Source organism: Protopterus annectens, chromosome 12.part0 (assembly GCF_019279795.1).
Source record: "Protopterus annectens isolate FY-2018-M chromosome 12.part0, PAN1.0, whole genome shotgun sequence".
NCBI classification, from domain to species: Eukaryota; Metazoa; Chordata; order Ceratodontiformes; family Protopteridae; genus Protopterus; species Protopterus annectens.
This window is the reverse complement of record NC_056746.1, coordinates 976,863,362-976,877,731: the sequence shown is the minus strand read 5'-3', so window position 1 is coordinate 976,877,731 and position 14,370 is coordinate 976,863,362. Positions and strand designations below refer to the sequence as shown.

General features: G+C 35.7%; 1 protein-coding gene across 2 annotated transcripts in view; it reads right to left on the bottom strand.

The window, feature by feature from the left end:
- LOC122816916 (protein FAM13A-like) overlaps positions 1-14,370 on the bottom strand; it is a 1,835,067-nt gene that overhangs the window by 266,838 nt on the left and 1,553,859 nt on the right. For both annotated transcript variants that reach the window (XM_044089997.1, XM_044089998.1), the window contains exon 10: positions 2,034-2,097. In XM_044089997.1, the coding sequence (XP_043945932.1) occupies positions 2,034-2,097 (64 nt within the window). The remainder of the gene's footprint in view (positions 1-2,033; positions 2,098-14,370) is intronic.

Genomic DNA, 14,370 nt, shown 5'->3' with positions numbered 1-14,370 from the left:
GGTGGTATAAGTTGATTCTGACATGGGCTTTGTACTCACCTCTATCCTGAATCCACCTTGTCTAAAATTAGCCCTTCTCATAGGTGTCACTGCAACATATGTTGGGGAGAAGGGACAGTCATTATTTAACATTCCTCCCAAACTTCAGAGAACAGTATATCAGGGGACAGTGTGGTTATTGTTTCTTTAACTTTCATTACAAACTTCAGAGATGTACAAAGAGGTTTACTATAGCTTGCATAGGAACACTATTATATAGAATTAACATGATGGAAACCTTATTGTAATTACTATTTTTTTTTTCATTTTCCTCACAGTCAAACTTCAGATGCATATACAAGTGGCTATCTTTTGGGGATAGTAAAGAAACATTTTGTTTATATATTAAATATGTTATGTTTTATTTGTTATTTTTAGTTTTGCCCCAGTTTGACATTAGAAAGGTACACAGAAGGTGGCTGTCATTTGCTGGTAGGAGATGAGGAGGCATAATAATTATACATATGACAGCAGCAGCTTGAAATACATGACTGTGGGCCTTTGCACTTTAATTTTCATCCTAGTATAGCATCAGATGGGGGATATGCAGAAAACTACTATTTTTTGGGGGGGGTAAAGTACTATTCCCAGATATTATTTATGCATCCTGCCTCCTATGGGAACATATTTAAAACTTCTATTATCAAGGTAGTATGTTAATAATCTCATCAACATATAAGATGCACTATAGAAACAGAAAACTCCCACTGATTAATGAAACAATAAATCACCACTGAGGTGAATCTTAAGACAGGACATTATCTATGCTGACTAATAACTGAATAATTTCAACAATCCAATGGTAATCTTATTTCTTTATTAAGTAAACAGGAATTGTAGCAGGTTACTCTGAACGGCAGAACATGGGCTTTGCTTATGCTTTGCATAAACTATCAACACATTCTTGTGGCTTCATAAACTCTATAAAAAAAGGTTCAGAATCAGTGCAGACATCACAAACCATAATGCAATGAGTGACTGGGAGTCTGATGTAGAGGGCTACGGTCATGCTGAAGCTACTGTTCAAAGCCAAAGGCTAAGCATGTTCAATTAAGGCATGATATTAACTAAATGGTGAGCATACCTTTTGATACATTATTATTCATATAAATTGAGTACAGCAACAAAATGCTCAACACTGACAATTTATAATTTATAACTTATATTTCTAAGTCTATGTCTGTAATGTTGCACTCAGACATTCCCCAAGCTTACTGGCAAAACCAAACAACTTATCATTCTTATGTGTCATGTTAAAATATATTAATAACATTTGAATACACTCTTATCTTTCTCAGTGCTGATAGTTCATTCAGTTTGAATTTTCACTGGCTTCTACTTTCTGTGATGCACAACCAAGAGAAGGAACTACAAATGTTCATTGTTTATTGATAACTGCTGCAGTAGCCTTGGCTATATGGATTATATCCTGCCAAGGATATAACAGCTAGCCAGCTTCCAAAGCTTCAGGGGAATGTTCAAGCACCCAAATTGTCAGACAGCTTCAGCTTTCCTGACAATAGAGAGAAGGCTGTGCCCTGAAAGAACAATGCCAGGAAGAACAAAAGATAAATAACCACACCCTGGCATAAAAACAGCACACCAAAAAAAAAGGGGGCTGGAGGGAGGGAGCAGCCAACTGCAGCAGTGCTGGGAGGATACAACCCATATAGCCACATGCTACTGCAGCAATGATAATTCAAATATCTATTGTTATGGTAAGTTAAATTTCACAAATGTACTGTAGTATTTAAATGAATTATATATTTCAATAGGAAGCGACTGCTGTTGTTAGGCAACATCTTTCATCAGTGGTCACTCTGAGGGTTGCATTTTGTTCTTAAATGAATGTTACTTAAAGAATCAGGCACCTTCTTCCTAAAATAAAAAGCTAGAGTAATTTTGATCATGAAGCATAACATTTAACTCGTACTTCAAATGACCACCCACAGACTGGGTGCAAACTATCCTCAGTCTCTAAAATACATACTTACCACACCAGGCTTGTGTACTTGATCTTTGACTTCTTTCTGGTAGAGTAGTTTCGTGTTACCTTTTCTGCAGATAGTAAAAATGAAAATACCATCAGTTTAATTATCAAATATTGATTTCTGCATAAATTTATGAGGAGATTTCATTTTCTGTTTCATAATGTAGAACCATGTTTAAACACTATGGCCTCCTTAAACATTTTCTAAAATTGTTGCCCCTTCAATCTTACATTTCTGTGTTTTAAAAGAAATGTGATAAGGATATTAGAAATATTCTAAAGTTTAAAAAGAATGCTTATGAGTTTAATCTCAGTATGGCAGATAATGCCTTACTAAAGGAGCTGGGTAGAACAAAGATATTAGGATTATGAAATCTGACAAAGGTAGATAGGTAGTGCTTATGAGTACTGTGGACTACAATGACAAAATGCACTCCATATTAACGACTGACAAGTTTTATACTATTGTGTCAGAAAATTAAATGGTACTTGCGTATTATCGCAACCAGATTTTCATGCTGCGATAACTAACGTAAAATTGAAGAATGGATGTTTGGGTTTGCCCTGTAAGGTCTGTCTAATTTGTGTTTTACAAGTAAGGTTAAACATGTTTAAGCTTTAATGGAAGGCTGGGTTGTAAACAGAGGGCTTGGGAAAGCAGTCACCATTTCCTTCCGCTGCTGCTTCTTCACCGACGACTGCGATGGCTTGACTGGAGAAACTAGCTCCAGTGTCTGTGCCCTTTTACATACATCAGAACGTCCGATAGGAAGCAAAGACAATCGAGGGGATTTTCAAGTAGAAACAACGGCAGTACTGCAAAATCTTTTGCATCTGCTAACTTCCTTTCATTCCCCCAATGCTAGTCTCACTTTGGGGATCAATTACAATAGAGAGGGTAATCCAAAAAAAAAAACTCGAATGAAGAATGTCGAAATGATTTTGCAGTACTGCCATTTTTTCTACTTGAATATCCCCTCGATTGTCTTTGCTTCCTATCAGATGTTCAAAACACTGCAGCTAGTTTCTCCAGTCAAGCCACTGATGTTAGATTTTATCGGTTTTCTGCATACTTACTTCTTTTTGTGTAAGAACCGTAGTTTACAAGCTGCACCTCGTACAAGACATCCAGAAAAAGAAGAAGAAGAAGAAAAAGGTGATATGCTACTATTGCAAATGACCCACTTGTCATCCTTGGAATCTGCCATCATTTTATTCTGCCCTGCTTCTTCTTTTTATTTTCCATGAAGTTAGCGCGGTAAAGGAGGATGCTACCAAGGAAGAGGACTTTGGCCGTTAGTCCAGTTCCTCTGTCATAACCAAAGTGCTACAAAAAGTGAATTGGACTTCACACACCCCTTTTTAGTTTTGTAAACAGTTGGTTTGCGAGAATATCAGGAACTACACAAGGTTAAAAATCTGGTTGCATTAATACGTAAGTATCAATTAAATTAATGTAGCATACAGTACAATAGACAGTGATTTATTTGATATGTTTTTGGTAAACAGAACTGATTGTTTATTTTTTTAACAATAAAAAAATGAAACCAGTGATTATTGGCATCCTGAAGGTGCATAAGAGTATAATTGTGCCTTGACTGAGACCAGTTATGTCAGAAATTGAAGTAAAACAGAATCTTAAGCAAATATGTTGGCAAGTTATTAAAGCCGGTGCTATAAGAAATTCCAGGATATTTTATAAGATGTCATTTTTTGGATGAACTTAGGACACACCCTTTTAGTGAGACTAGCATTTTTGTGACTGTTGATTGGATGTTCATATAGGTGTGTGTGTGTGTGTGTGTGTGTGTGTGTGTGTGTGTGTGTGTGTGTGTGTGTGTGTGTCTGCCACTGGACCAATAAGGAGTAGCTGGACAGTTAGGTACCTGTTTTTCATCCCAAGATGCTTTTTGTCCTTTTACCTTGGAAACCACCATGAATGTGATTTTAAAGATATAAGCATTTAGTGCTGTCCAAGCAAACAGAGTAATGTATTAACAACTCAACATGGGGTAGAGGTGTGTGTGTGTGTTTCTGTGGCTGTGTATGTGTAGACATTATTTATATAGCTAATTTTTTGGATATAAAATACTTACTATAAAACAACTGCATATCCTATATCAACTCTAAAACCTTAGGTGAAGGAACTATTTTAATCAAAAATATAAAAAGACATAGAAATTAATGAAAGAAATACAAAGCAACTTAGCAGGTAGCCCATTTCCTAAGTACAGTATTGTCTTCCCAGGGTAGGTTTTACAGGAAAATAATGGGCGCTACAGGAATCATGCCTCTCAACCCCTGGAAGGTCTGTTATTTCCCTATAATGCCCATCCCATTGCATTTTACTGTTTGTTAGTTTAGTCTAGTGACAACTATTACTTTCTTACAAAGAAATATTTTAAACTTCTTGTTTCATAGTTTACATACAATAATTTTTACACAAATGTACAAATTGTAAAAAAAAAAACAAAAAACAAAAAAACAACTTCCTCACTAAACATCTCCTACCTGCCCAGTTTTTATCTTCTGTATTTTCCCTCTTCACAATATACCACTTCTCCTTCTTCGCCTCAGTCAGTTCACCTAGTCTCAATATCACTACCTCTGCAATTACACAAAATCATACTATAGTCACCATGCTAGCTCTTATAAGTACTATCGTAACTATTACCTCTCAATCTGGCTTCATCCTAACTGACAACTTATCATAGTTACTGACAGGGGAGAACTGGTGACATTATCTTTAGCACCCTTGAATGGAAAGGTACTACTTCATCCTGTAGCCACTTCAGTTAGCTTTCATTAGGCATGTGCTAATACAGATTACATCCTGTTGCACCTTGGCTTGGATTCGTTTGTGAATCCAGCTGTCTGAAACTGCACCTCTGCCAGGAAATTTATCCCAGATGTGGCTCCTATGTTTCTAATGGACACCCATGGCAGCCATTAAATGTTTCATCTCCCAGGCCCCCTGTTTACAAATGTTTCATCTCTCAAGCCCCTGCTTACACTTATCAAGGTACCAGAACTTGTCAAAGATTTAGGATGCTTGGCTAGTCTTAAAAAGGCTTCAGTGGTCATTAGTCTAGTATACATCTCTGATCCTATGAGTCTATAAATGACTTCTTTAACTACTCATGATAAGAAAAGTGCCAACCACTTTTAAAAAAAAAAACTGCCATAATAAAGCATGATCAGGCTTTTGAATGATTGTTTTTACCTTATCCTATGCATAGATTCCCTCAAATTATCTATGGTATGATACCAGTTATTCTCATTATGGGTAATATATAATTACTGACCAAAGGATGGGCAAGGCCAGTCTATAACCAAATGAGATAGGTTATTTTAAGCATGAAAAAAGAAACTGGTTAAGCTTAAAATGGCCTGCAAGGGCAGCTATCCCAGTACTTACCTATGAACCTTTAAGACAATAGCTATAAACTCAGTCCCAGTGTAATAATCTTCCTTAAGTAGAAACTATACTCCATTTGTCCAAGTGCTAATAGTTACTCTTGGTGTCTGTTTGTATGTTACACCATGTCTGTAATTCCCCAACTATACAAGTAAAACAATATAAAGCAATGCAAAAGGTAGTACTTTACTATACAGACCTCAAGAACACCATACAAAATATATATACAAAAACAAGGAACCAAAACAGACATGGGTTGTGGTATAACAGCATATACCATGTTGGGTTGTGGGTTACACTGAGATTCACTTATGGCTGGCCTATGCTTGATCACTTGTGTGTAGAACCATGCCTGACATGACTAATTCCCAGTGTGACCCACATCCTAGCATGAATTTTCGCTATACTCCTCCAATAGTCTTCAAGGTCAGTATTGTGAGATATGGTTAGTTTAGGTCTGAGTATGACAGACTGGTGGATTTGGAAACCATTATGCATGCAAGCAGGATATAAACATAACACACATAAGACAAAGGTACACTTGTGACAGGAATGGTGCATGCATACTTCTGGAATATATGAGTAGAAGATAAAAGATGGATTACAAGAAAATGTAATGAATTAACAGGAAGAGAAGAAAATGTGCATGCCAATATTGAAAATAAAATGTGAAGAAATGATTAGGCAGGGATATTATTTGTCATGGAATCAAGAAAAACGTGTATGAAGACATGAAAAATAAAATATGAGCAAATGATTAGGGTGGGATATTATGCAAGAAACATTTACCTGGTATTAAAGTAAGTGGTGATGAATGGAGGAACAAGAAATAATGGTAAAAACATTAAATTATGACACACTCCCAGCAGAGACCTGAGTATAGCAAAATAGCATCTGTATGAGACACTGGAAATGGGGATATTTTATTCATTGAGAACCAGTTCTGCAAAATGGCATTTTTAGTAAATTCACTGAAAATGCCATTTTATTATAAAATTCCCCACAGCAAGATATTTCTCCTTACCACTGCAGAATTTCTCCTTTGGCGTTAATCAGTGACATAAAGCCGATTGTTACAATAACAGACTCAGGGTGCATGTCTTCCTCTCCATGGCTGGAGTTTCAGTGATTTGGTCACAATTGATGACTGTATTTTTGGTCAAATAACATAACCTACTAGGCAGCTGCATAAGACAGAAGCTACATGTTTGAGGAAAGAATGTGACACAAAATAAGAAAATGGTGTTTATTGTATGATTACACACACACACACACACACACACACACACACACACACACACACACACACACAAATAACTAAATAAAAACAGGAGGGGAGACAAGGTAAAGAAGAGAAATAATCCACAATCCCATGAATTGTTAAACAAAAGTAGAAATAGCTGTATCTTATAATATTATGTTTGTATCATACAAATCATATTTGCTACAGCAGCTCTGGTGGATAACTTTACTTTGGACTGCACAGGATACCAAGAGGTCCATATAACAAAAACAAGTTGAATTAAAGATGAAACATATAAAACAAAAAAAAAAATTAACAAGGAGAAGGATTTTTAGAACACATATATGAAAAAAATGTATCAGGTTTCAAATGCAGTTTACTTTTGTTTACTTTGTAGATTTGTTTTTTGCAAATACAGAGAAATGCTGAGAAGCTTAAAATATATTCCAAAATTTTGTGCAACAAAGAAGTGGAACAGAATTATTATGAATAATAGGAGCTACGACTAGGAGAGGCAGATCCAGCCTCAGCTTAAAACATGATCCAAAGTATAACATTTCAGGGATGCAAAACTCCCACATTCTATGCTGCTACATTGCTCTATCAACGCTAAATCATAACACAGAGGCAATTTTAATTGACAAGATTTTCTGGAAGTGGTTACTGTTGTCACATGATGCTCATATGACATACTAACTCCAATGAACTATAGTGCTACGGTTGTCTCTAGGGTTATTTGCATGTTCAGGTCAAGAGCTCATTATGAGCCATGAATTGTAATTGAATTTTAGCACAAATTAATTTTGACCATGGCCAAAAAAAACACATGCAATAAGAATAGCTAGCCATAGCATATAACATCAAAAGCATGTGTTTTTTATGAAAATAATATTATTACACTGGTCAGTCAGCATGTACAGGATAAATGAACCCACACAGAATGTTTGACACAAAATATGACCATAACATTTCAACTGTGTAATATTATTTCCACAAGCTTTTCAAATGTAGCAGACTTTCTATCGCTCTGTTATCAACCTGGTCATATCAGTCACCTTATTAAAATCAAGAAACATAGAAGATGTTACTAATTAGATAGATGTCACAATCTGTAGATACAATGTTAACAGGAAGCTCTGCTATGCTATCTAAAGGAAACAGACATAGTCAAATGCTTACCTATATTTTTATAGTAACCATTAATGATGGCAAAAAAGAAATTTGATAAAAGGCCAGATGATCAAATTAGCAAGACTAGTTAACAAAGGTGAGGGGTTTAATGGTCAGAATTTTAAATTATATGAAATATTCATTGCGAGAGAATACTTTACTGACTTAGTGTACTAAGTAAACAATGAAATCGCACAACAAAGAAAGGGGGGGTGTCCTCTATTAAGAGCAGGAGCAGGGGAGCCTGCAGGATTTTTTTGCATGAGGATGTAGACCCAGAGCCCCCTCCCCATGCAGCCACTCCTGTGTCCCATTACTTGTCTCTCTCTCCCCAGTTGCCATAAATACTGTTCAAAACTCTCAATATGCATACTGTTTATGTTTTACTTCTACAATTATTACAGATATTTGGATTTAATTTACAACTTTTATTTTAAAATTTATAGCACAAACACTGATAGACATTTGCTAAACAAAGCAAAAGTCTTACAATGAAAGCAGACTTAGCATTAAAACTTCTCCCCCTTTGAAACTCAAATTCACTGAAACAGCATTGAAACCCACATTCAAATAAAATTCATCCAGCCAGTTGCAGGTTAAGTTTACCTTTGGGCTGTTTTCATATTATAGGTCCCTTGCACACATTTTTAAGACCATGCAAAAGTTCTTTGATTCACCTTCCTGATTGTATTAATTATATAATCATTGATTTATATCCCTTGTATAATACAGCACCACTTGTTAAGAGTGTTTTAAATGTATAATTTTGAACATTTTTCCAGTAAGCAATGAAACAAGACATATGAACCAATAATGACAATCTGCCCAGTTTAGTAGATTTCAACCAGAAAAGGCTGATCAAACATCTGTCATTACAATCTACCAGTATCAGTCAATATGCGCAATCTCTTCAGAATTTATTTATTTATTTATTGACCGGGTTTGTCCATCTGGGCCAGGAGCACATTTTCAGTGGAGACCTGAGGAGAAAAGCTCCAATTACATACAATAAAGTATACATGATAGTTTAACAAGCCAAATAGTACAATGACCAATTTCAAAAAAACAAAGAGATTCAGGTGAGAAAAAAAAAACATCATCTGAATAATTCCACATTAAAGAGATCTGAAACTAATGAAGATGTTGTTGCTAGAATTGAAAACAACTTTACATTTCATTGTTTCATCTACAAATTCAGTGCCTGCTGCCCTTGAAGAATAAATTGCCTGTGTTACGTTAAAAAAATGGTAAGTTGGTATATTGCAATAGGAAATGGGTGACAGGCAGAAAAACAGGTTCATAGTTACTAGGAACCTCATCCAAATGAGGACATACTCAGGACTGCAGCACCCCACCCCCTTAAAATACAAGTCTACATGCTGTGGGAGTAGAACCTACAGCCTTCTGCATCAAGATGCAAGTAACACTGCTTTAAAATTCGATACTATAATAGTGATACCATTTGCTAAACAATACAATTGCACATTTTAAGCAGACTTAGCATGAGCAGCAGTAAACTATTCTTCCCTTGAAGCTCACAATCCCTTGAAAATGCACTTGAAAATAAATTCCACCTGCTAACTCTAACTAGAGCATTTCACTCACTCTCTCTCACACACATGCACACACCTCAACCTCTTAGTGCAAGAAATCTGGACAAAGCCTAAAATAAATAGGGACAGATTATAAATATAGCTCTCACTAGCTTAGATAATTGCTAGAATAACAGGGTTTGTGTTAGTATGCATTTTTCTAAAGGATATGACATCTAAAATTCAAATGTCTGTTATTGTTTAGAAACTTCAATCCTTTTTAGGAGGAATATGGGGCAAAAACCTGAACAGCTGAGGGTTATGCTACCTCCTTCTTATACACACACACACACACACACACACACACACACACACACACACACACACAAATACCTCTCAGTCTCTTATCACAAAATATCTGGACAAAGCCTGTTATAATGTTGGGAACAAAGGCCCAAAAATAAGGACGCATTTAGAAAGTTGCTAGAATAACAGGATTTGTGTTAGAATGCATATTCTGAAGGATATGAAGTCTGAAACTTAAATGCATGTCATTAGTTAGTTAGTAACTTTAATCCTTAGCTTTTCCCAGCCATTTGTCAAAAAAAACGAATTTTTCAGGAACAGACCAAAAATATAAGGCAAAAATCTGGGCATTCTGTGAAAATCTGTACAACTGAGAGGTACAAGTCACACGCATCTATCCACTTTCTAAGGAGGTAGGGGGATGTAACAACAAGTATTGCATTAGTATGAATTTTCTGAAGGATACAAAGTCTAAAGCTCAAATGTCTGCCATTATTTTCTGACTTCAGTCCTCAATTATTTGCCAGAAAAACACAATTTAGTGAGAAACAAATTGAAACTTTGAGGCAAAAGTGTTGATAACTGCCAGGTATGCATGAACGAACACACACACACACACACACACACACACACACACACACACACACACACACACACACACACACACACACCAAAGCTTCACGTGCCAACTATCCTCACAGTACTATAGAAGAAAAGTATAGTACACATATATATTAAATTAAATTAACATAAATTTAATATTTATATGTACATTGTGTAACATTCATATTCATGGAACTGGTGCATATCAGCAAGATTAGGGTGGAGGTTAAGAATTTTAATACAGATTTATGAACCCCGTTGCAAAGAAATGTACATTATTGTAATATGTTCCTTGCTTATTTCACAGTAAATACTCAAAAAACAAATGTGTATGAAACTGTATGACGTCTTTCCTTTCTACATTACAATTTACAGGAAAAATGTAAGGAACTTAAAATGTGTCCCAATAATGTGAAATGCTGTACACTGATGTATTCACATTTCAGAACTGTGTAGGAAACTAGTGGCCGTCTGACGAGAAGGCTTTACTGCTGATCAGTAATAGTTCTTCTGATTCTACTAGAAGTCAATATGGTTTAAGTTATAAAAGATTTACAAGCTCATGGCATCAGGGTTAAATCATGGTTTCCTAATCAGTTTTATATAATGTGATTGCTTTCCAATTTTACCAGGCTTGTAGGCCACTTCACAGACCTAGAATATTTTTGGCAGTTCATTAGAAATGATCAAATGTCCTACATCCGGCAAGGCTTACAGCAGTATGTGCAATCCCCAAACCTTGCTCTTACTTGGATTCTTAATATTTCTCATTAAATCACTGATTAGGGAAGCATTCTCTTGTAAAAAGGACTGAACAAATATTCACCTTGATGTTTTACTTGAACATTAATGTGAACAGTAGGGAAAACAATCTGCCTTCACTAATGTGTGTGTGTGTAGTTGGAAAATGAATGGATGCCTAAATGAACAGCAAAACAAGCGTAATAGTAAAGTACAGCTCTGAAACTCATGGAAAATTACCCCAGTACATGCTCGCTGCTTCTGATATGCCTCCTGGTTGAGTTAATATGCAAGTACTCCCCTACCTCCCTCTTACTTATTTGCACACACGCACACACACACATACATACCTACTTCTGACATACATGCATACACACCCTTACCTGCCTACTTCTTACATCCACACACCCTTGCCTACCTATTTCTTACACACACCTCTTATACACTTAAACACACACACACACCTCCCTCTCACTTGTACATTTGTCTGCAGTCCAAATGTCTTCTGGAATTCAAACTCCGCACGGGCAAGAAGATGAAGATGTAAACCATTGATCACACAGGTGTGGAAGACAAAAACAAGTTGCAAACACCTGTTGCGTCTGTGCGATTGGGCACAAAGGGTTTCTTAAAAAAGAACACCCTTAAAAAATTTTTTTTTTTTGTTAATCAAAATAAAATTAATCTCCCCACCAGCCAGTTCCAGAGGGGTGCACACCTGCCTAAAGGCGCTCTTGAGCAGGAGCCAACCAATATACTAAGGTGACTAAAGACAGCAACATACAGGATTTTCCTAAAGTGATGGTCATACCCAACTGACATAACAAAACTTCCACAAATGTGTTAGATATTATTAAAATAATGTGGAAAACACCATCACCTTAGATGTATATACCAACATATTAGGTTCAAAACCCACCTTCACATATAGAAGAGGCAACAATATTAAAAGGCTTTTTCAGAATAACTCAAAAACAGTAAAGAAGAATTATGCCACCAATAAAGAACATGAAATGGTAGAATGTGGAGTCTGTAAATACATCAATGAAGAACCATACATAACAGTAACGTACCTCTCAACTGTCCAGATTTTCACAGAATGTCCAGACTTTTGCCTCATATATTTGATCTGTTCCTCATAAAATCTGTGATTTTCTGGAAAAATCATTGAGGATCACTAAATAATATTCAATAATGACAGGCATTTGAGTTTCAGATTTCATATCCTTCAGAAAATACATAATAATGTAAAACCTGTTATTCTAACAACTTTCTAAGTTTATAAGAGCAATATTTAAAATCTGTCCCTATTTTTGGGCCTTTGCCCCCCATTATTTCTGTCTTTCTTCAGATTTCTTGCACTGACAGGTTGAAAGATATGAACAAGTAAGTAATCACAACAGGACCCTAAAATCCCCAGGTCCTTGTTCTTGTAAAAGAGCTGGGGAGGTGTATTTAGCCAGCTGCCTGTCCTGCCATGCATTCTATGTAAGCATAACAGAGTCTGCTGTGGCAGAAAATTTATCAACATACTTATGACATTAAAAGCAAGAACAGCAGCAATACCCTTTAAAAACATTCCATTCAGTGTGCTAATTTAATTTTTTTTTGTCATTGTTTAATGTGAAAAGTCTCCTAGAGGGGGTAAGTAGGAGGACACCCTAACCTGTAGAGAACTGCATTGGCAACTGCTCTTAAATGCAGCTATTCCACCAGGAATATATAAACTACCGATGTCTGAAAAGTGTAACAAATAATTTACATGGAGAAATACATTTGCCTGATACATTCTCTGAGATACTGAATTTAAAAGAAATTATATCATTCTAATTCCACATGGCTACTTGTCAGAAACTAAGTTTTTAAAGCTGTATACAACACTTGAATGGGCCATATGCTATGATCAGTGAGTTAAGCAATTTTTTTATGTAGAAAATTACGTGTAAGCTGAAAAGTATTTATATGGTAGCATTTGTATAAACTTTTGTGAATGTTTTTATGATGCGACTAAACCATGATTAGCTTAATGCATTTCCTATAGGCGACTATCAGTTTTCTTCACGAGTAGGAATGGACAGATTCAAGTCATCTTTTATATTTTTTTTAGATAGACAGACTTATACTGATTATCACAGTACTGCACAAAGGGTAAAACTTAATTTTTAACTTATATTTGAATCTGATGAGGTTGAAAATATTATTGTTGGCACTGTAGCTTGCATTAACTGGTTTAAAATGAAGCAGTTGTATGCCACTTTTTATTAAAAGACCAGTCATGGTGTCAATATTTTGTAACACTGCTGTACAGATTTCTTTCACTCCTCCCTCGATATTTGCAGGAGCTATACTGCAGAAGTTGACATTTTAAGCTGCAGTACTTTGGGAGTCAAAAAGTATTCTGTGCCAGGATCGCATATTGCTAAAACTATAAAATCCCACTACGAGCAACATTATACAGTAAAAAGTTCATCACCTTTGCTATCTGTATCTATATCGCAAATGTGACTTTTAATGCTTTTACAGCATCATACTCCCTCTGTGGTATGCAACATTAAACATTACAGTAAATGTAATGCAATGGTATTGATAACTGGAAAAAAACTGCTCTGATACACTGCTAGACACTGTTTCAGAATTCAAATACAGTTTATGGTCCAAAGTCTTTCATTTCAGAGAAATTTTTGGACTGTGAAATTTTTGGAGTGTTGTGCTCAGTTATAAAGAGTTTGATGTACAGTATCTCAGAAGTAACATGTTGTACACCTCCAGAAATTATAACTAACATTTTTAATGTAATTCCTTCACATTTATTACTTTCAAAAATCTAGCCTTTGTAACATTCAGTGGTAAACACTTTGATACAGCTATATAGGGTATAACACATGCAGTGAGGTACCAATTATAAAGCATTTCTGTTCATTGCAGCATCACATGTGAACTACTGCTCTGACATATTTTGCAGTGTGAAATGGAGAGTACTGTACAGTTTAACTACATTGTTCCATCCATGTGCTCTGGGGCGGGTTGAAATCCTGAATCATAAAGTTTACAGAAATCCAACAGATATAATAGTGCAATAACATACACCTTACATACTAGATGACATGTATTAAACAGATGCAAGGCAATAAGCAATATGTTTGTTTTATACTATCTTTCAAGGAATCCTATGATGTTCAGTAAGAATGCAGGTATCTCTTATGTAGCAACCTCAGACTCCCTACTCTATTTTAACACCTTCAGATGCTACTTTTAAATGTCTTGGTAGAAATCTGGTGATATAACCTCCTCAAATAGTGTACCTTCTAATCTGTTGTGATGCACCATC